Consider the following 23,557-nt stretch of genomic DNA (forward strand, 5'->3'; position numbering starts at 1 on the left):
TGTGTGTGTGTGTACATGCACATTTTTTCTCTTTTAGCTTTCAGAGTTCTTCACATTCCCATCCCTCTTGTTTATTCTCAGTATGTTCTTTAAAGTCAATGGTCAGTTCTTTGTCTTTCCCTCCTGCCTTTAGTGCTGTGCAGGAATATAGGTCAAGAGGTCAGGGCTGGAACACCTAGGGAGCCTGCCCTAGGAAATGCACCTTGGTTTCCAGGCTGTTACCAGTTACGTAGTGAGGGGCACAGGGGGCACATGGTGTTAGCTGGTCCCTGGCTCCCCCAGGAAGCAGCATTGGCCCCAGATCTTCAGTAGCAGAACTCATGCTTCCTCACATTCCCAGGATGCCACGGACTCGTGGGAGGCAGGCAGCACTGCCCAGGGGACACCATTCACTCTGTCTTTTTATGAATGGATTGAAGGATGACTAAATGAAAAACAGAGTGAGCACTTAGAAACCACTGCTATTGCTTGCCCAATAATTTCATAAAATTTGAAACTTGTTTATTTTTCTTAAATACTTTCCCCTTTCCTTCTTTTCCTAGCCAGTTATTTTCTTGCCATGTCCTCAATGACAGTTTTTAGCAGTTGGGCATCCTTCTCAGCCATGACATGCCAGAAGCTCAGTGCACCCATGGGAAGAGCTCTGGGTATACCCCCTGTCTCTACATCAGTGGTCCTCAACTTTCCCAGTGCTGTGAGCCTTTGATACAGTTCCTCATGTCATGGTGACCCCAACCACTAAATTATTTTCATTGCTACTTCATAGCTGTAATTTTGCTACTATTATGAATCGTAATGTAAATATCTGATATGTAGGATATCTGATATGCGACCCTCGTGGTTGAATAAGCTTCCTTGAAACTTCTTCACACTGGCTGGGGGGGAGTCACGGTGTCTCCTTTCACAGCCTGTGCAAAGCCTTAAGAATTCTGTCTTCTAATCTACATGGGGAGTAGAAAAAGACAAGATCTCCTGAGTAAATTGGGAGCATGGGGACCTTGGGAGAGGGTTGAATGGGGAGGGGAGCAGATAAAAATGAAGAGCTCAATAAAATAAATAATAAATAAATAAATATTAAAAATAGAATTCTATCTTTCTGCATTCATTTTTAATCATGTGACTCAGTGTAGAGAGCCACACCTGATGGCAATGTAGAGAGCTGCGTGGAGCTGCACCTGATGGTACTGGCTCCTGCCCTCCGCGATCCTGAAAGCGAGTGCTCTCTATGATAATCAGCTCTGATTATGGCTAAGACCTGACTTATGCTATCATCACGCAATGATTGTCAGCTGCTTGCATATGCGTGGACCTATGGGCAGTGCCCACCTGGCAATCCGGGGTTGGTAGCCCATGCCTACTTACGGGCTGGGAGAGGTTTGCCCTGAGAGAGAGAGGGAGAGAGAGAAGAAGAAGGCGAAAGATTGCTGTGAATAAAGTCCTGAATAAAACTGCTGCAAGAAGAGCTCCGGGTGTTGCATCTTCCTTGCTGGTCGAGGTGGGCATGACAACTCAGGGTCCTGTGTTTGGTGTCTGCACAGAGATTCAAACCCCTGTCCCTTCCCTTAGGACTATATCCAATATGAACACCCCTGGATATGTGTTGTGAGCAGGAGTTCCATGCTCTGGCTCTGAGCAGCCACTGTGTCAGTCACAGGCTCTTGCAAGCCTTCACTTCACCGTATCTACATGTTCCTAATGAGTGAAGGTTCTGTATCGGCTCAGTCCTCCATCTGTACGGAACGGGAAGTCTATGCTTTTCTCTGCCACTGTGGCTTGGAATGCTTGCCTCTGGATTCAGAGTGAGCTGATCAGCAGGTCCATGGGGTCTTCTCTTGTCTCCCTGACACCTGCTATTTTGATATCTGCGACACATTTTGGGTAGAAACCAGCAAGGACTTGATTGAGGGGGATTTCAGTTACACTACTGTCTTCTCGCCTTTTCATTGTCTTCCCTTGCCCTGTTTGATGAGTACAGTCCCCCATTCTCTACCCAGGGCTTCCTTCACATGGTCAACTCTAAATGCTCCGCACCTACATACATACCCATTGTATTTGAATGCTATGTAGGTGTACAGATGTTTTAGTGTAGTTTACAAGAGCCAATCCTGAGGCTGTGTGTTTTAGTGGCACTCGTAGAAACGCCTTTGAGCAAAAGACGAGCTCACAGTTGAGAAATAAGACCCAGGTCTTTTATTTTAGACTCAGGTAAGTCAAGGAATAGACTTCCCATGATGACATTAAGGCTTCGGAAGGAGAAAAACTCTCTACCACCTATGATATAGGTATAAGGGCGACAATGGAAAAGCAAGGCAAAGGAACGTAGCTCAGTGGTAGAGCACTTAACTAGCAAACATGAGACCATGGGTTCTATCCCCGCCACGAGGCAAAAATGTTCAGCTTTCTCTAGAGTTATTCAGGAAAAGTCAAGAGTAAGTCACAGGCACCATTTACAGTTAGAAGAGTTTGCCAGAGTGGACTTGGGCTTTTGTGGTGCTTGGGCTGGATCTAGGCCTTCCCATATGCCCAGCAAGCCACTCTACTTGCAGTTGTATTTCAGCCCTGACTGGGTTTTTGAAAAGGCAATCTCTACAAGCCCTTTCTCTCTCATGCTATTTTATCTGTCCCTTCTGCTTTAAACAATCGTCCCATTTAGTATAGTTTCTGCAGTTCCCTTTCAAAAGAAATGAAGTAAAGAGACGTCCACCTCGTACAGACCAGAGTTACCAAATAACAGAAATAGTTGAAATCAAGCAAAAAAAAAAAGGGGGGGTTGGGCTGGTTGTCTCGAGAGGGGAGATTTGATTTCTGTTCCCATACTTTCGCTCCACGTTTCTAAACTTACAGATTATGAGTAATTAAAATAACTCTAGACCTGTGTGGGAGCGGGCTGTGCTGTCCCCCACTCACCCAGCCCCCACCTCAGCCCCGCTCCTCTGCTCCATAAGTTGGCCTGTCAGCCTCAGTTTTCATTTCATTCAAAGTGACAGGGAGAAAAAAAGATACTTTCAGCTCTAATCAGGTACTGTACCGGTGTTCTCAATGATGAAAACCCTCAAATTGCTTCAGTGGGCTGTCAGCTCCATTGTCGGCTTAGTCAAGTGGCCCTACAGAAAGGAGACAGGAGAGCTAGGAGAAAAGAGTCGATTTCTAATCAGCTTTTTAAAGGCCCTTGGTCAGAAGTACAGCAATTCAGATGCCCCTGTTTGAAAGCAGCGGGACAGATTTGTTAGCAGACAAAGGCTCCAATTAGTATTTTCCACACCCTTTCACAATTTTCTCTCCTGCTTTTGGCTCTGAAACCCTTTACGCCAGGCCTTTGTGCCTGCCGAGAGGCGGGTGCAGGGGCAGCGCCGGCTGGGGCGGCCGAGGTGGCACCCGCCGGTGCCCGCCAGCGCCCGTAGAGGTCAAGTAGCTGGGAGCAAGAGGGCTGGGGACCAGCCGGCGCCAAGGGATGGAGCCCACCTGAGTTGACGGAGACCCGGGCTTGGCGGATGACCACCTGCGGGGCGATGGGCGTCGCGGGCCGCAACTTGTGCAGGCCTTTGGCGACCTGCAGGAGTTTTCCCGAGACGTCCAGTCCGTACAGGAACCGGTCCATCAAAAAGACAATAGCGGCGGCGGCATCGCAGTCCCGGACAAGGATGGAGGCTCTCAAGGCCGCCTGCAGAAGCAACCACAGGACACAATGAACCACACAACACCGCAGCCCCCCAAAGAAAGCCGCCCTGAACCGAGCCTAGTCATCTAGGTACTTTTAATTAAAAAGCTTGTAGCCAAGCTTGTAGCTAGTGGGAGAAGTATACTTTAGTAAGCGATAAAAATCATAAGAAGGAAAAAGTAATTAAGGAAAAGTTCCCTTCTGTTGATAAAATAAAATAGTATTGTCTTCATTGCATTTCCCCTCCAAAGTCTAAAACCATGCCGGTGGAAAGTGCGTATTTCTTATTAAATTAAAACAACACAAACGTGGACACAGACTAGTGTGCCGTTTCCCCACTCCGTTCTTGTTTTCTTTCCACTTTTCCCTCCCTCTGTCTCCTCTGGTGCCTGTCCTCCCTGAAAATGATTTAGGTAAACTCCGTCTGAACAGGTGCGTCCCCTTCTATGAGTACATAGACATTGGTTCTTGGTCTTGCGTGGCATCTTTCCTTCTCTTTCTGTCGGTCATTAATGAGATCACACTAGACACACTGCTCTTGGCCTTCTTCGTTTAGGCATCATCCTATCCAGGAGAGCTTTTCTCTCTCTCTCCTCTCTCTCTCTCTCTCTCTCTCTCTCTCTCTCTCTCTCTCGCACACACACACACACACACAGAGAGAGAGAGAGAGAGAGAAGACTGAGAATTTCATATACGCATACAATGCGGCTTGATCAAATCCACTCCCCTTTGCCTCCTCAGTTTCTCCTGTCCCCTACTCTTCATTCATGTGTTCTTCCTTTTAAGCCACTGAGTCCATTTAATGCGTATGGGTGCAGGACAATTCAATTAGGGACTGCATCCCTAAAAGAAAACTTCATCTCAAACTGGGCAGTGGTGACGCACGCCTAGAATCGCAGCACTTGGGAGGCAGAGGCAGGAGGATCTCAGTGAGTTCAAGGCCAGCCTGGTCTACAAAGCGAGTTCTAGGACAGCCAAGACTGTTACACAGAGAAACCCTGTCTCAGGGGGAAAAGAAAAGAAAAGTAAAGAAAAGAAAGCAAGCTCAATCTCTCCACCCCACTGCCATCCATCATCAATAAAGAGCTCCTCAGCTAGGGCTGTAACTTCACGATTTACTTCCTCAGCCATGCTGGGGTCATGGCCAGCCTAACCACAAGCAGGTCATGTATATGTAGCTAGAGCTGCTGGGAGCTCATATATGCAGCAACATTGCCATGGCCAGCAAATACTGTATCACTGCAGATGTTCCCTGCCTCTGGCTCTTAACAACCTTTCTTCCTCCTCCTGAAATGATCCCTGAGCCTTACTGGCAGCTGTCCCATTTCGGGCTGAGCACATTGGCCTGGCATTCATTTCAACTGCCCTTCACGGCAGAAAAAAAGCCCTCCTAATGGAGACAGAATGATCTAACACTGGCTGGTCTGTGGCAGGAGCTGGTTCAACAGGAACAGTGTCAGGGCAGACTATGCACGTATGTTTAACATCAGCTGGCTTCAATTCCTGAGCTTCCCTCCTGCTTCAGCTTCTAAGTGTTTTGATTACTGACACGTACCACAACATCCACCCCTATTACATATATTTAATTAGAAAACAGTATATTAGATTAAAATTTAAATCTGATTTTATTATCCTGTTAATATAATCACACACACACACACACACACACACACATATATATATATATATATATATTTACAAACAAAGGGGGGAAAAAGTAGCATGAGTGAGAAGTGAAAACAAGATCTAGGGCTCAGTTGGGAGAATGGTTGCTTCGCATAGCTTGAAGCCCTGGGTTTGATCCCCAGCAATGCGTAAACCAGATGTGGTAGCCAGTGTTCAATGTCATCCTGGCCTATGTGGTGAACTAGAGGCCAACCTGGGCTAGAGACTCTTTCTTAAACAAAAGAAACAAGGAAGGAAAGAGAAGTAAAAATAAACAGGGTAAATTTCTATGGAAAACACAGTCGTCTTTGTTGTTAGGGAGTTGATTATAGGGAAGCCAATGATCTCATGGCCGCACGACTCAGTGTAAGTGAACATAGCACCTAATACTTGTTCATATTCTGAACTGAACCCACCTGAGTCTTTTCTAGATCCCTTTGCTCCCAGATGAAGCCGGGGAGGCACTGTAAGGGATCTCTACTCTCAGTGGGCTTCACACTCAGCACTGGGCCCTGCTTTCTTCACAACACCATCCTAAGTCTTTGTTTTTTCTTTTCTTTTTTTTTTCTTTTTTCTTTTTTTTCTTTTTTTGGATTTTTGAGACAGGGTTTCTCTGTGGCTTTGGAGCCTGTCCTGGAACTAGCTCTGTAGACCAGGCTGGTCTCGAACTCACAGAGATCTGCCTGCCTCCGCCTCCCAAGTGCTGGGATTAAAGGCGTGTGCCACCACCGCCCGGCTACCATCCTAAGTCTTAACCCTTGATATACCAAGCTAGACTTCTGCCACAGCAGCACTCCGAGCATTCTGTGACTGATTCTCCCAGTGGCCACAGCCAAGCACCCCCCACCCCGCCTCCCAAGGCCGATTCTATTATTAACTCCACTTACAGGAGGGAAACCTGGAGGCTCAAAGAGGTCAAGTTTACACCAGCTGGGCCTAGGAGCTGAGTAGGCTTGAGTGCGGGAGAGCCAGGTGCAGATGGACCAAGCTTCCGCCTCTTAGGCTCACCCTACCTTAAGAAAGCCAGAGGAGTCCGGCGTGTCAATTGTAGCAATGCTTCATTTGTATTTTAATAAATAAAACTTGCCTGAAGATCAGAGAGTAAAACAGCTGCGCTGGTCAGTCTTACAGAACAGGCAGTGGTGACGCACACCTTCAATCCCAGTAAGCCACATTAGTTTGTCCTAGAAACCAGGTGGTAGTGGTGTACGCCTTTAATCCCAGCCCTAGAGAGGAATGTAATTTGGGATGAGACAGCTCTCAAAAACGGTCTCATTCTGAGGATTCCTGGAGGCAGGATTGTTATTTCAGACATTTCAGGCAGCCGTTTTGCTTTTCTGACCTTCAGGTTGAACCCCGATATCTGTCTCTGAGTTTTCATTAATTGTGCTTCAGCCAATTACTTGATAACTATGCTCACCAGCACCAAAGATGGAGTCAGTGTTGCTGTAGTTGCTGATCTAAGTAGGGTGTAGGGTGTAACATCACACTGAAAGAGTTCAATCAGAATTTAAAGAGTGGCGCATCCCTGAAAAATCTTGGTGGCTGTTACAGATGTTATCAAGAAAAAGAACCAGCTCTGGCTGGGCGGTGGTGCTGCTGCACACCTTTAATCCCAGCATTTGGAGGCAGAGGCCCGCCTGGTCTACAGTGCCTTCCAATGACAGCACAACTACTCCACTCTTTCAAAGTGATGGCTTCTTGTCTCATTAACCATCAGATCATTTATTCATATGGAGATGATAATCTCTAGTTATATTACCTTGCTATCCTGAGTCTTCATTGTTCTTACTGTGATGGAAATGTCAGTCCTTAGTAGAGAAAAATCGCTACCTTTATCTCTCCTCCTCTTCCTTTTATCAGCTAACAGACATCTCGCCTTGTCTTACTGTTTCCTTCCCTATTACAGGAGGTCAACGATTACAGCATTTCTGGTTTCTATCTCTTTATTTTGCTGCATGGGAGACAGAATGACTCTGGCCGGATTATGTAGTAAGAGTAACTCGGGTTCAGTCATTTTCCTTTTCTCTCTGGAACAAGCTGTCTAAAGGAAACATTCTTTTCTGCACTTCTATACCCCAAGTGTCACCTAGCAAGCCTATATAGGGGACGTTCTACACCCCAAGTCTCACCTAGCAATCGTAGATAGGGGATGTTCTATACCCCAAGTCTTACCTAGCAAGTTTATATAGGGGATGTTCTATACCCCAAGTCTCACCTAGCAAGCCTATAGAGCAAGCCCCTAAAGGAGATGTTCTGCTTGGTCAGGTAATTTCTGTGACTATGGAAGTCTGTGTAATTCTGCAGGTTATATGGCAGATCTCCTGTGCTCTAATATGAAGTTTTATCATCCAATCTGGTCTTTATCAGGGTTAAAGATAATGTTTCATCTCTTGACAGGGAGAGATGGCTCAGCTACTAAGAGCATTTGCTGTGCAAGCTTGAGGATCTGAGTTCGGATCCACAGTGCCTCCGCCCGCTCCATAAAAGCCAGATGTGGCTCTGTTCACTTGCAACCCCAGCACAGAGGGTGACAAGGGTAGGGGGGCTCGGAGAGAGACAGGTAGATTCTGGGAGCTCATTGGTTAACCAGTCTGACTAAATGGCTAGTTCTAGGCTTAATAAAGAGATGCTTTCTCAACAGAGTAAGGTGGAGAGAACACACAAGCCACACACACATAAATGACAAACAGATGTGCATACAATATTTAATATCTTATTCATCAAACATTTGCATTATTTCCTAATTTTCTCAGAATCCAAGAAAGGAAGAGAGATTATTTATTGGATATTCTTAAGGACCATGAGATTTATACTACCTTTCTTTTAAAAGTCACCATAGTCCATTTGTCTTTGAAGTGACCATGTATTTTGCTCGTTGACATCCGTCTCCAGTCCCAGCCCCCACCGCCCTGGGACAAACCCAAGAGGAACCATGTGACACCCAGCCTTGAACCACCAGAAAATGAACCTCTCCATCTGAACTGAGACATGAAGAGAGAAGCTGCCTGTTGCAGCAGATGGAAAGAAGTATTTATTTTATCATTTATATGTACATGTGCACGTCAGCATGCATGTGAGTGTGTGCACTACATGCATGCAGGTGCACACAGAAGCTAGAGGTCACCAAATCCCTTGGGGCTGGAGCTACAGACACCAATTGTGAACCACCTGATGTGGGTGCTGGGAACCAAACCCAGGTTCTCTGCAGGAGCAATATTCTGTTGTTGTTGTTGTTGTTTGTTTGTTTTCACAGAGTTTCTCTGTGTTGTAGCCCTGGCTATCCTAGAATTCACTTGGTAGACCAGGCTGGCCTCGAACTCACAGAGATCTGCCTACTTCTGCCTCCTGAGTGCTGGGATTTAAAGGCATGTGCCACCGCCACACCACCCGGCAATGCTCATTCTTAATGGATGACCCATCTCTCCAGCTCCTCACCTCCCTGCGTGCTGTCTTGAAGCTGCATTTTTTCTTTATTATCCCACCATCATCTTCAGGATTATGTAAACTTTTTTTGTGAGCTTACTTGATTGAACCTCTCTTGCTTCCCACCCAAAATGGCAAGCTACAACCGAAACACCATTAAGCATTTCTTTTCCGAGTAAACAATCACTCTCTCAAATTTCACAATGAGTGCAGTCATCTCGACGTCCTAAAGCACAGATCCAAAGATAGAAAAGCAAGTTGATGGTTTCATGTATGCCCGGGTCTGTCTGGGAAGAATAGGGTCTGAGTGAGAGGCTTTCCTGTGGGCACGGGGTAAGCACTGCTCCCCAGCTGGCAACTTCAGCTGCTACCTACATGTCATAGAATTTGAAGACTGTCTTTCTGCCGGCCCCTCATATCTTACTCAGAACCATTCTCCTTCCGCTTGCTCGTTTCCCTGAGCCTTGGAGGATGCTTGGTGATGTACTTTGATGCAGCACTTGAGTGCACGCCTCACCGCTACACCTGTAACTCTGCCCCCTTCTCCTCAGGTCCATGTCTGCTTCAGGTATTCGCAGTAGTCCCTGGGACAGGTTCAGGGGCAAAGCCGCTTTCCAGATATGGTCCTCACCTCTCTTCCTCATCAATAATAGTTGAGTTTCATCTTTGCGGCAACATCTGCATTTCTGAAAAAATCCTCGTGTACTATCTCATTAGAATTCTGTAGGAGCCTTAAGATTTAAATTAAGAAAGGAGATGGGAGGCTAAGTGGTTTTTCAGGTTACAAATCAAATGCACCAGTGGCGAATAGGAATTGGTTTCCGTTTCGATCTCTCTCGACATTTACGATCAAAATTTTAAAGTGTAAAATTCGGTTATGCTAAAGACACTCTTTTTTTTTTTAATCTTGAGAATTTGAAAGAACGAATTTAACAACTCTCCCATTGATGTAAAGCACCATCCTGTTTTCTGTTTCTAAGAACTGGATTGGTTTAGATATCTAGTGGAATCATACAACATTGATCTATTTATGACATTATAGTTAGTGTTTCCTTTAAATTTCATCTTTGCAGGATATGACAAAATTCCCTCTCTTGTCCAGGTGAGTAATACGCCACTCTACGCACACACCACTTATTGCTGATTATCAATCTGTGCATCAACACATATCTAGGGCAATTCCTTCTCTGCTCTTGGGAGTGATGCTGCCATCAACACAGACGGGCAGTGTCTCCTTGTGTGCACATGCATGTGTCTGTTCACATTTGCACGTGTGTTTTATCAGGTGTGTGTGCACGTGTGTATAGGTGTGCATGCATTCGTGTGTCTGTGTGTGGAGACCAGAGGTCTACATTTCTAGATCAGTTATCTTCCTCCTTCTTCACAACCTTATTTTTTGAGGCAGGATCTCTCCCTGAATCTGGAGCTCGGTGACTTAGATGCATTGGCCAGCAAATCCCAGGGATCCTGCACCTTCCTCCTCCCTCCCTTCTTCTGCTGAGATTATAGGCACTTCCATACCTGGCTTTTTTATATGGGTGCTGGGAATCCAAACTCAAGTCCTCTTTATGTCTCAAACGGCTTGTCTTTTTGTAAGTCTTGTCCTTCTCAGAGCACAGGACAGCATGTTCCAGAAAATCTGGCTTTAAAAATGAAACAAAGTTTGCCTCAGAAGAAGGGATCTTTCTTCAGAGTCTGGAATTTTATTAGCTAGCTTCAAGAAAGTTGAACTGCTTCACAGAGCAAAGCTTAAGAAATCCACAAAACATCTCCCATCCAATAAGGTAAAGTCGGCATGGGCTGGAGAGATGACTCAGTGGTTAAGAGCAATCGCTGCTCTCTCAGAGAACCTGGGTTCAATTCCCAGCATCCACACGACAGCTCATAACTGTCTATAACTCCAGTTACAGGGTATCAGACAACCTCACATGGCAATATATATATATATAGGCAAAACACTAATGCACTAGAAACAAAATTTTTAAAAATATTTACAATACTAGCAGGAAGTGACATTACCAGTTGCAAAAGAAACCCTTTTCTCTTTCTTTCTTTCTTTCTTTCTTTCTTTCTTTCTTTCTTTCTTTTTTTGTTTGTTTTTTGAGACAGCATTTCTCTGTAGTTTTGGAGCCTGTCCTGGAACTAGCTCTTGTAGACCAGGCGCCGGGCCAGAAAAGAAACCCTTCCTACACTGGCAATCTACTGTCCCAAAGGACAGATACCTACCACAACTTTATTAGATAATGTTCCAGGAAGTGGAGTAAAAATTAAATACGCAAATGCATGATACAAAAATCATTTAAGTCAACGTTTAAGAAATATAATTTCTGAGATGAAGCCACAACTATCTGGGCCTCTTTCATTTGCTGTGGTGTTGGGGATGGACAGTAGGGCCTCAGGCATGCAAGGTGAGTCCTGCACCTTCTGAGATGGATCTCTGCTCGCGTTTGTTTCCAAACTCCCGAGGTTGCCCTGGCAAATGATTTAACCGTTCCAGTCTGATGTCTTGGAAATAAGGATAGTCGCTCTTTGCAGTGTTGTTTCAGAACCAACGGAAATTCTTCAAGTTGTTCAGCTGAGTGTGGCTGCTTAATAAAATGATGGGGAACGCCATGAAGAAAAACAAAACAACAGTCTGTCACTCAGTCTCACTTCCTTGAGTGACGAAATATGGAAAGGCAGCGTCCCCCTTCATTTCCCCCCTGGAGTAAACTGCAGTGAAATTTCCAATACTCAAAAGAAACGAAGGTCGAATTTGTACGTTTTCTCTAAGAAAATGAAAAAAAAAAACTCATGTCTTTTCATCTTTTTCGTCCCTTCACCAGCCATGAGACCTGATTCCCCCTCCTCCCCCAGAGAAAAAGAAGCCTCACTGTCTCGGTGTTCATGGAGAAAGTGGGGAGCTAGTTCTTCAAAGGGAATACTCCCAGCATTCACGTGCGCATGCGTGTTGCTTTTGCTTGTGGCGGACGGGGGGGGGGGGAGGAACCCCTCCCCCAGCACCTGTAGGGCTCATTCTGCATCCCGCACGAACATGCCATATATTTGAGCAGGGAACATTGCCTCATCTATTTTTCTCCCCTTATACTCTTAATAGATTGGAGCACAAAAGCCCGGGAGAGGGTGACCTGCCAGACAAAAGGGCCTTTGAGTTCCTTAGAGAAGGAGACTTGGAGGAGGATGGAAGGAATCCAAGTGGCCCTATTCTTTCCACTTGCACTAATTAGACATTTTTCTGTCAGCCATTGAGCACTGCTGAGAGGCCAAACTCACTGAATTCATTTCTAAAGTGTTTACAGAAGTTTGCATCTGTTTGTGTCTCTTCAGGAGGAAACTAAGCACTTCAATAGCATTGTGCAAAATCCAAACGAAGCATCCTATTCTGGAGGCCCTGGCGGCCCCGCAGCTGCATAATTTAGCTCCGTTCGGGGGCCCCGAACCTCTCGCATCTCCATCCAAAGCCTACGATGCAAAGAACAGGGAAGTCAAGTCAGGGGACTCCTCTCCGCTTTCATTTTCTCTGCCTCCTTTGAAGCGGCAGCGTGCTGCGTCCTACGTGCAGATTTGGGTGGTGTGGATCTCGCAGCCCCGCTTTCTGTTTCTACCCGCTCTTGGAGAAATTAATACCCACTTTCATTTGCTGCCAAGTGAGGGGACAGGGCATTCCTCAGCAGCGAGGCGGAATACATCACCCTTCTGGGAATCTCCCCATCGCGCAGGGCGCGGGGAGGGGGAGGGGCGCTCTGACGTGAGAAGGGGGAGAATGAAAGAGGACGGGGTGTGTGGTAGGGAAGGGACACTAAGGAATCTCCCTGCGTGGCAAAAATGTGCCTGGGCTGTGCACAATTAGATTAACATGAAAAGGAGCCCCTTGCCCTCCCCACCCCGCCCCCCAAAAGGAAAGAAAACGAGAACAACACACACACACACAAACTCCAGCCCATAGCCTACAATAGGAGAGTGCTTTTGAAATGCATAATGGGTTCACAAAAATATGGAATTTTGTTATTGTTGCTGTGGTTTGGATTTTTAGACCCATGACTGACCTGCCATCTCTGGGGACTCGACAATATGATCATATGCCATAGCAACAAAATTTCTGGGTTGTTGAGAACCCAGCAATGTTACGCTCAGAAATGAATGAGAATTCCACTCACAGGCTGAGACAGAACAGACAGCAACCGTATTCTTCTTGCCGAGTGACCATGTTTAAATAAAGTACTTGGAGACCACAAAGAGAATTTACTAGATTCCTAAGGGGACAGGCTCACACTTGTGCACACAAAGATACACGTGCCGACAGCCCACAGACATAGAGTTGTGTGGGCTGTTGACGGGATGGGGAATACGGGATGGGAAATACGGGATTCTAATTGAGTTTAAGACACAAAGGGAACTTTGTGGCTAGGAAGTCGAGTCAGGTGGAGAAGAAATTAAACTCCCCGATGAGATTTCGATAGATAGAAGATTTAAAAAAAAATGCTACCAAGCCCTGTCTTTTTAAGGTCTGAGGCTGCATGGCCGCAAGCCCCTCCCAGTGCTGAGCTTCAAGTTTGGGTCCCAGCTAGGAGTTCAAAGCCAGGTTGTGTGCAAGGCAATGACAATGACAGCTGTTGTCAAGGGGGCTGGGCGAGGAGCCTCCCTGCCATCTGGTACCACCATTGGGAAATTATTGTGGAAGAAGGAGAAAAGGAGAGGGAAGATGTAAGACAGGGAGGGGCATGTTCTGAGGTGAGAAATTAGCAAAACAAACACGTGAGGAGCGATGGATGCCGGCATGGTTGTGTATCAATAAAGGCAGCAGTAAGAGTAGAACCCACCAAAATGGACTACCTTAGGCCAAGTGAAGACCAAGCATGGCGTGCCCCTCATTGGTCCACCTACTACACTGGGGAGCAAAGAAAAACAGACACGTATCTTAAGTTTTATGCCCAGGGTCTGTCAACATTCACAGATTGTCAGTTTTACCAATGGAAGATACAGATTGACATGAAAAACAGTTGTGAGGTTGGCTGCATGTGAGAGAGAATACGTTGGTTTGCTCCCCTCCCCTGCTCAGATCTATAATAGATGGAGATGGTTCTTCACGACAGGGAAAGACAAAATGTTTAAAACAGGGAGCCCCAGCGCCACCTGTGGCTTCTGGCAACTGTAGAGTGCCCTGTTCGTCTCTGGACTCTAGGCATCTTGATTCCAGGTACAAATCTTGGTCATTTCAATAACCACATGGAGAATTCATCTGGCAGGCTAGTCCCACTGGCCCAAAACCTCTTTGTCTTTGATGATCTTGTTGTATGTCAACTGTACACCAAGTCTCCACTATCAAAAAGGCTCTTGCCATGCAATGCCTTGATTTTGGATCTCCAAACCTTTATTCTAAATACATTACCTAGACTGTAGTTTTTAGTTATAGTAACAGGACATGGACTGAAACAAGCTTGCCTTTTGGCAGGATGGTGCTTTATTGTCTATGGAGAGGGTGCCTTCTGGCCTGTCTTTCATGTTCTTTCCATGGTGCCTAATTCAAGAGTCACTTAATCTCCTCTTTGTGTCTTCACTTCTAAATTTCCTTCAATCCGTAACTCTCATCTTCAACACTACTGAACTCACCTTCTTAAGGTTGTCAATAAACGCCAAGTCCAATGGGCGTCTACTAATCTTCATCTTCTCCATGCTCTCAGAGGCACTTAGTTGAGCCAGCCCTTTTCCCCCTCCATTTTCATGCCACCTCTGACAGGGTCATTTCCCTGGCTTTCCTTCTGCTTCATCTGGGACTTTTCCTGGCCCTACCTACTCTTTCCTCAACTTCAGGGTCTTGCATGCTTGTCCCCCTTGATACCTTCACTTGGATCGCCATGACCTCACATACATACAGTTGGGTGACATACACATTTAAACCTGCCCCAAGCCTCTTCTCTGAAATCCGGGTTGTATAGGAAGTTGCCAGGAAGAGCCTGGCTCAGGTGCAGAGTCCAGGCTGAAAGTTCATGTGCTTGAAATCCAGTTTTTGTTTTCCCCTCTGTCTGTGCTTCACCGGCTCAAAGATAACACTTCGTTCACTCGTTTGTGAAGGATCAAACCTCACAGTCTTTTCTAATTTTTTTCTTTCCTTTTCTTTCCAAACATATTTTATAGATTGTGATTTGCATCTCCTCACACCCGCTACTACCCTCTCCCACCCCACTCTCTGACCTCATATTACACACACCCAAAATCATTATCATGTTAATTGGAATAAGATTCATCAGAAAGACTCAGAAATACAAGAGGAAGCTTCCTAATGAAGACAGTGTCTTTCTCTCCCGGAGCCCAACCTCCTCGCCCAGCTCCAGGAAGATGCTATTCTTCCTGAAGAGTGCCGAGACAGCTCCAAAGGAAAGAAGCCTCCCACATAGTATGGGATCCAATGTGACTGATGGTGGCTTTTTTTGTCTCCTGGGAATTAAGTCCAACCCACACGAATAGTAAGTATCTCTACCAGGGTCAAGACAAGGAAATGTCAGGCTTCCCCACAGACGGTCCAGCAGATAACCCAGGGCACTGGATCAAACAGACTCAGCTAGTGGCTCTCAGTGCACTGTTGCGGGAGGGGCTCCCACAGATAGATTAGTGCATTAGTGATAAGCGCTCCCCCTCCCCCCCAAAAAATGGTATTGTAAGGACCATGACCTCACACCACTGGGTTCCCAGATACCATCCAGACTGGCTTAGCCATTGTTGCCCCAAACATGTACAAACACAGTCACTGATACGTAGCACAACAGAATTGCTTGAGCCTTGAGCCTTCCCCTTAGAACTCTTCATTGTAGTAGTTTTTCCAATTTCTATGGTGCTGGAGATTGGTTTCTCATAAATATGGCATGAGTTAGGCTGACCATTCCTAATTGGCCCTACCTGTCTTTGAATATAATTTTTATAATGACAGCAATTAAAATCAAGTATACACAAAAAACAAATTATATTAGCTACTTTTTTCCAAGCAGAATACTAATCAAGGTTTTTATAACTAAACATATCCAATCACAGTGTTGACAGTTCCTCTTGCTAGTAATGCAACCATAAAAATTGTCTTAAATCAGCTTAATTCTTGTCTCAGCTTTATCTTTCTAGCTTGCCGAAATGTATATAACAAAATGAACAAGGCACGCATGCAATTAAACAAGTAAACCAATCACTCAGTTTAAGGCCACCGTATGTGACATAAGTCAATTTTCTCTCAAAATGTGTACATTATAAATATATATTTGTCCTAGTGAGTGTTCAAAATTTTTACCGATGGAAGCCAGACACAGCAGTGCAATACTAGAATTTCATTGTTTGTAGGCAATAAAGTGAGATTTCAGTTTAAAAAGACCAAACCTAAACACACACACACACACACACACACACACACACACACACACACACACACACGGGGTATGGGATGGTAGGGAGAGAGAAATAAAATTTTACTGCTAGGATGAGAAATAAATAAGAACAGATTCTTATAAGAATTGATTCATCATGAACCCCCCAATGAGAAAATAAAAATCTCTGTTGTGCTGTATAAACTTCCTAAAAAAATACACAGTTATGCAAGTTTTCATGAACTTATTGACCTAAAGAGCACTTGCTATTCTCTCTGAGTGTGAGGCAAGCTTGCTTTGTGAGTAGGCAGGCAAGAGGACATGATGAGTGGGGACACTGGACAGGGCACTAGGGGAGAGGACAGGGTGGGCTTCCATCTTAATTGCACTCCACATTTTGCTTGGCGCATCTCTAACTTGTGAAGCCAATTGCCTCACCTCATCTGCAAAATGGGCCTAAAGTTCCACTCTGCAGGGCTGCCAGCAGGAAGATAGGTTGTAAAGAATCTATCAGCTTGAGCATATGAAATCTAGTGTTTGATATCTGTTGATAAGCAAGGGTGGTATTTTCATTTGCTGCGACCTGACGTAAATCTGCTAGATAAATGGAGGCGATATTATTGCTTAAGTCCCCCATTTAGTCACCATATTAACCTTGAGAGGTGACATCGCTTGGCTTGTCTACAAGGGCCGGTGAATGCACCCCTAGGATGATGTATTTGCTGAAGGTCGCCTCTTTGTCCGACATTGGACCTTGCTCATTTTCTGCTAACACTTTAGCTGTGTTGTTCTGCCCACATGTCTGAGCCTGCCTCAGTCCCTCCAGGACTTGGCTCCGTTTCTGCCCTCATTATGAGGACATGAAATTCACACTGTAGGGTTAGCCCTCATCAAAGGGATAACTTGCATGCCTGATTCTGTGGCAACAGGAGTTTCGCTGGTAGAATACTAAGGACAAGCCACACCGTTTTAATTTACCTTCCATTGAAACTTAAGAGTACTTTATGAAAAGCCCCCTGCTTTTGGCAGAGTTTTCGAGCAGGGTTTAAATCCTTAGTGGATTTCATCATACTCTTTCCCTAAGTTCAGAAAATGCACAGGCCTTCAGTCAGTTACTTCTCTTTCTCAGCCCCATTCCCTTGGTAGCTAATTTTCACTTATTAAATAACATTTGGTTCTTCTCTGACTTTTTTTTTCAAAGTAAGAACAGGAATATTTAGTAGATGAAATTAAAGCTTAAAATAATTTTAAGTTTAATTTGTTCTTCTCAGTGTGTATGTGTGTGTGTGTGTGTGTGTGTAGGGTCTTGGTAAGCACATGCCCCTGGCATATGTGTAGAAAGAGAACACTTTGGCAAGCACATACTGTGCATAGGTGGAGGCCAGGGGGTAACTTCCGGGAGCATGGGACAGAAAACTCGGGTCATCAGGCTTGGATGCAAGAGTCTTTTTTTATAGGCTGAACAACCTCACTGGCCCAGAATTATTCAAAAATTATAGTTTGAGATGCCGGTGGTTAACTTTTCCTCATTTCCTTTAAAATGAAGTCTGTTTGAATACCAAAAGGACAGAAGACTCTGTTACTGGCAGTAGAGAGAGCTGGAGTACATTTAAAAAACAAAACAGTGGTGGTAGCATGTGCCTTTACTTCCACCACTTAGGAGGCAGAGGCAGGTAGATCTCTGTGAGTTCAAGGCCAGCCTGGTCTACAAGAGCTAGTTCCAGGACGGGCTCCAAAGCTACAGGGAAACCCTGTCTCGAAAAACCAAAGAAAGAAAGATAGAGGAGGAGAGAGAGACAGAGAGACAGAAAGACAGAGACTCGGGTAGGAAACCTGATGTGGCTGCTGCCCCGTCTTTTTAGCAGTTGGCTTTGTGACAATGAGCACTTATCTTCCCAGGTTTCACTTTCCTCAGCGATCCAACAACGGACATGAAATAGAGAGCTGCCAGCTCCCTTCCTGAAGGAAATGATGGCTAAAGTCTTCAACTCCTATTGAAGACTTACTCCTATCACATACACAAGAGTACGCGTGAGTACATATGGACGTGCAAATGATCTCTGAAGGTACACATGCAAAGAATGATATTTAACCTGTAGCAAGCCACCTACTATGAAGAGAAAAGAAAATGCAGGCATTAAAATGCTGTACTAGGAATTCTTAGTTTTTTTGGTGAAAGATGAATTGCCTGAGTCATTTCGGACCTTGGTGTGTTCATTGCTAGGACAATTCCCAGCTCAGTGTTTCATTTAACTGGTAAGTTAGTGGGGAGTGTGTGTTTGCGTACATTTGAGTCTATCCAGCTTTAAAGACACCTGGTTAAAGGGAACACTCCTCCATTGTTGCTGGTGGGAGTGCAAACCTGTACAGTCAAACTTGGAAATCACTATGGTTGTTTCTCAGGAAATTGGGAATCAATCTACCTCAAGACCCAGCAATACCACTCTTGGGCATATACCCAAAGGAAGCACAATCATACCACAAGGACATTTGCTCAGTTATGTTTATAGCAGCATTATTCATAATAGCCAGAACCTGGAAAAAACCTAGATGCCCCTCAATCGAAGAATGGGTAAAGAAAATGTGGTACATTTACACAATGGAGTACTACTCAGTGGTAAAAAAAAAAAAATGGCATATTGAAATTTGCAAGTAAATGGATGAAGCTAGAAAAAAATTCCTGAGTGAGGTAACCCAGACCCAGAAAGAAAAACACAGTGTGTACTACTAAGTGGATATTAGACATAAAACAAAGGATAACCAGCCTATAGTTCATGACCCCAGAGAAGAAGGGGTAACAAGGAGAACCCTAAGAGAGTCATGTATAGATCCCCCTGGGAAGAGGAAGTAGACAAGATCTCCTGGGAAAATTGGGAGTGTAGGGGGAGGGGAGGAGAGAGGGGGAGGGGAGAGGGGGAGGGGAGGAGAAGGGGAGGGGAGAGGGGGAGTGGGAGGAGAACATGAGGGAACAGGATGGTTGAGATGGGGAAGGACAGAGAGGAGAACAAGAAAAGAGATATCTTGATTGAGGGGGCAATTATGGGGCTAGTGAGAAACACGGCACTAGGGAAATTCACAGGAATCCACAAGGATGACCCCAGCTAAGACCCTAAGCAATAATGGAGAGAGTGCCCTTCCCCTGTAATCAGATTGATGACTGCCTAGTTATCATCATACAGCCTTCATCCAGCAACTGATGGAAGCAGATGCAGAGATCCACAGGTAAGCATTGGGCCAAGCAACCAGAGTCCAATCCAAGAGAGGGAGGAGCGATAATATGAGCAAAGGAGTCAAGACCATGATGGGGAAACCCACAGGAACAGCTGACCTGAGCTAATGGAAGCTCCCTGACTCCAGCCTGACAGTGTGGGAACCTGCATAGGAGCAAACTAGGTTCCCTGAATGTGGGTGACAGTTGTATGGCTTGGGCAGTCTATGGGGCCAGGGGGGAGGACCTTGGTTCTGCCTCAGAGTGATGTGCCAGCCTTGTTGACTCCCCACAGGAAGCCTTACCCTCTCTGAGGAGCGGGTGGGGGTGTAGGGGGAAGGTGGGGGGAGCAGGAGGAGGGGAGGGAGTGGAAACTGCGATTGACACATAAAATAAGAAAAGATTGTTTTAAAAAATAAATAAATAATTTTAAAAAACAAACAAAAAAGACACCTAATTAATAAGTCCCACCCCCTTTCTTCTCTCTTCTCTTTCCATGAAATATAAGTAACCAATAACTCCACCATGTAAATGAAATGTCCGTTCACATGTCTTTAGAAGATCGTTCTCATTCAGGATTAGTATTAGATACTGTTGTGAGATCTGCATAGCGGGGAGGGGGGATGCCTTAAAGAGATTAGCAAGATTTCTGCTCACTTTCCAAGTTCATGTTGAAAAATACGAGCAAGATGCTGCGGCTGTAAGGAAAGCTGGCAGACCCGGATGTTCTGTCTGCCATCCTATCTTCAGATCTGGCTTTCTTTTTTTTTAAATTCCTATTCTTTATTGGATGTTATGAGTATGTGCACACACACACGTACACACATACATGCGTGTACACACAATGTAGATGTCAGAGGACAACTTTTGGGAATATGTTCTCCACCCTCCCCTCCCCGCACCATGTCTGTCCCAGAAACAGAACGCAGATCCTTGAACTCAGCAGAAATTGGCTTTACTCTGTAGGCCAGCTGGCCAGTCCTACAAGAGTTTCTTCTACACACATAGTAGGATTATGCTTCTTTCGAAGAAATATATATTCATGCCCTACCTCTTGGCCAATGATCAGATCAGTATAGACATATATAAGATGCAGCGTGGGATTCCTCATTTCTGCCTCCCTTTCAGTGGCAGCCAGTGATGTTTTAGGATGATGAAGATATGGGTACAGATCCCTAGGGAGAGAAACATGAGGCACGGCCTCCTACTGATCCCGGATAGGCATGGAGTAAGAAGAAGGGGCAGATTTTTAATGTAGTGAGCCCTAAGCTTTGGAAGTTTTTGTTTCTTCTCTGGCATAACCTTTCTGATCCAGGAAATATGGGTGGAAGTCGTAAGAGAAGCTGAATGTAAGCTAAGAAAGAAATGATGTAGCCTAGGCCATTGTAGTTTTGGTGGGACTGGAGGGAGAAAACCCAAACAAGAGACAGTGTGGGGAAACTTAGCAGGGTATGGTAGCTCAGGAGATGGAAGGGGGTGGAGGTCCTTAAAGCAGACCTCTTCATTTGGGTCCTCATTTGACTTGTGATCATCCACACAGCCTACCGCGTTTCAGTAACCCACAACTGTATGTTTTATTGCCTTTATCAAATCAATGGTTGTACATATTTCATATTGTCTACAGCCTGGGTTACACACCTAGATCCTGGGCTTTCCCCTATGTGTCCGGGATGCAGGCAGAAGAAGTGGTCCTATGTTCTTCATTAAAGGAAAGAAAAATTTATTTATGGGTTCAAGACCAGCTAAGGTTAAAAAGAAAGATCCTATTTCAGGAACAACAAAAAAGCAAAAACCTAAGACTCCTAATTGCTGAACCAGCACAATGGTTCACTAACCTGCTTTGTATGGTACGCTGTGCCTCTCCACCCGCTTCCCCCCCCCCCCTTATTAGTTTTGGGATTGAACCCACTGTCTTGCACATACTAGGCAAATGCTACACCACTAAGTTGCATTCCTAGTTCTTAGGGGTTTGTTGAGACAGGGTTTAGCTATAGCCCTTAGTCTAGCATTGAAAAACCTGGTAGTCCAGCCTGGCCTCAAACCCTCAGGCCTCCTAATTCCCATGTGATTCACGTGTGCCCCACCTTGCCCAACTCCTAAGCACAAACACAAACTCCGCACTTCAATTTATAATACACACAGTAAGACTGCCTTCTTTAGTTATGTAATTCTTATCATGAAGTCTGTAAAGCATTGACCCAAACTCTTTCCATTTCTGGAGAGATGTGACCATCCTGCTCGTGACCACCTCTTAGCCAATTGCGTGGGGGCTACACATAGGATAGCCTCATTTGTATGCCACCATGCACACATCTCAAATGCCATGTTTTATGAGCAACATACATTTCATGCATGCATGCATGCATGCATGCATGCATTCAGGCGTTTATATTTCAAGGGCTAGGGAGATGGCTCAGTGGTTAAAGGTACCTGCTACCAAGCCTGAGGACTTCAGTTTGACCCACAGTCTCCACAGGACGGGAGAAGAGAATCAAGGGTGTTTATTGTGAAAATGTAAGAGATATAAATGTCAGGAAAAGAAAGGCATGGCAGGCAGGGCCCCTGTTGTCATGGAGCTGATTGTCAGCAGGAGAGAGGGATAACAATAAGAGAGGTTCCTCCAACCCGTGTAAACACATAGCGGCACATTAGGAGAGCATGTGACGGGGGGGGGGGGAGCTGCTAATCCAGTCATGCGAGTGAGAGACAGCTTCCCCGAAGAATAGAAACGCTAGCTGACACACAAGGCAAGCACAGAAACTTATCTAAAGGAGAGAGAGTTGCAGGACAGAGAGCAGGAGCGGCCGGCCGTGTGCTTGGAATAAGTGCTAGGAGTGAGGACTGAAAGACCATCTGCAGGCAGCTGCAGCAGAGGCAAAGGCCTGCATGTAGTGGGCGCCTGGGGCCTCTCTCTGCAGCTGAGGATTCCCTTATTATACTCAGGTGGGATGACCAGGATTGTAGCCTGCATACTGCTCCCTTCATAAGAAAAGACGTGGAGCCGTGAGACACGAGAGAGAGAACTCGAGAAGCAGTGGCGGGGGCCCCGTGAAGATGCCACTACAGCTCCGTCAGGGTGGTGTTAGAGTTTGAATCTTTCCCTTTCATTTTGTTGTGGAGGGGGCAACCTTAGTGTGACAGTGTTGGGATGCGGGGGCCCGATGGGAAGTGATTAGATCATGAGGACTTGGGCATCACTGAGGCAATGAGTTAGCTATGAAAGCGGATTTATCAGGAAAGCCAGTGTGGTCCTTTCTCACCCTCAGCCTCTCTTCCCATTTCACTTCTGCCAAGGGGTGAACAGCATGAAGGCCCGCTCTAAGGTCTATGCTCTTGGATGTCTCAGTCTCCGGAACTGTGAGCCAAACATTCTCTGTTCCTTATGAATTATCTATCCCCAGGGATTCCGTTGTATTACAACCACAGAAAGCAGACTTAGACAGATGAAGGCGCGGTGGAAGTGAACTAAAGAGATATTCATAAGCAAAAGCTGTTGGGAAGCAAGAGAGAGGACAATGACAGGAACGATGGAAGCTTCCAGTGTGTTGGTGAATGGCTGGAGGTGCCATCCATGGGGTCTAGAAGAGGACTGTGTGGCGGGGTGAGCAGAGGAGGCCTGAGTTGTCTGTAAGATGTCGACGAGAAGAAGCTGAGGAAGAGCACAGAGCTCCGTCTCTGTGTCCTTCGCGCAGGAAACCCTGCCAAGCCCCTCACGTCTGAGGCTGGAAACCTATCCGCAGTGCTCACCACCCCATATAACTGGCTCGCACACGCTATTGAGATAGCTATGCTTGGCTGTCAACTTGACTGCATCTGGAACTAACTAAAGCCCCCCCCCCCAAATAGAGGCACATGCCTGTGAGAGACTTTTGCTTAATCTGAAGTGGGAAGATCTGCTTCAAGGGGAGAAGACACAGCTTTAATCTGAATCTTTGATACAGAAAGACATACCTTTAATCTAGATCTTCTGAGGTGGGGGAAACCTACCTCTAATCTGGGCCATGCTTCCTGCCAGAAGCCTATATAAGGACATGGGAGAAGGGCGCTCTTCTCTTTGCCGGCTTGCTCTTGCCTCACTAGCAAGTCCATTCCTTTAATGGTATTAGAGCCTAGCTCCTCCAGATTCCAGGATATGCTAAAGACCAGCTGAGACATCCAGTCTCATGGACTGAATATGATTCTTGGACCTTCAGTTCATAGGTAATCTCTGTCATATAAGCTGGACCACAACCTGTAACTCATTCTAATAATAAA

The 23,557-nt window shown here is 45.6% G+C and overlaps 1 protein-coding gene across 1 annotated transcript in view; it reads right to left on the reverse strand.

Annotated features, from left to right (window-relative positions):
• Alpk1 (alpha kinase 1) overlaps positions 1–23,557 on the reverse strand; it is a 92,444-nt gene that overhangs the window by 16,754 nt on the left and 52,133 nt on the right. The window contains exon 5 of the mRNA XM_005357258.3: positions 3,463–3,661. Within this exon, the coding sequence (XP_005357315.1) occupies positions 3,463–3,661 (199 nt within the window). The remainder of the gene's footprint in view (positions 1–3,462; positions 3,662–23,557) is intronic.

This window comes from Microtus ochrogaster, chromosome 21, assembly GCF_000317375.1.
Source record: "Microtus ochrogaster isolate Prairie Vole_2 chromosome 21, MicOch1.0, whole genome shotgun sequence".
Lineage (NCBI taxonomy): Eukaryota > Metazoa > Chordata > Mammalia > Rodentia > Cricetidae > Microtus > Microtus ochrogaster.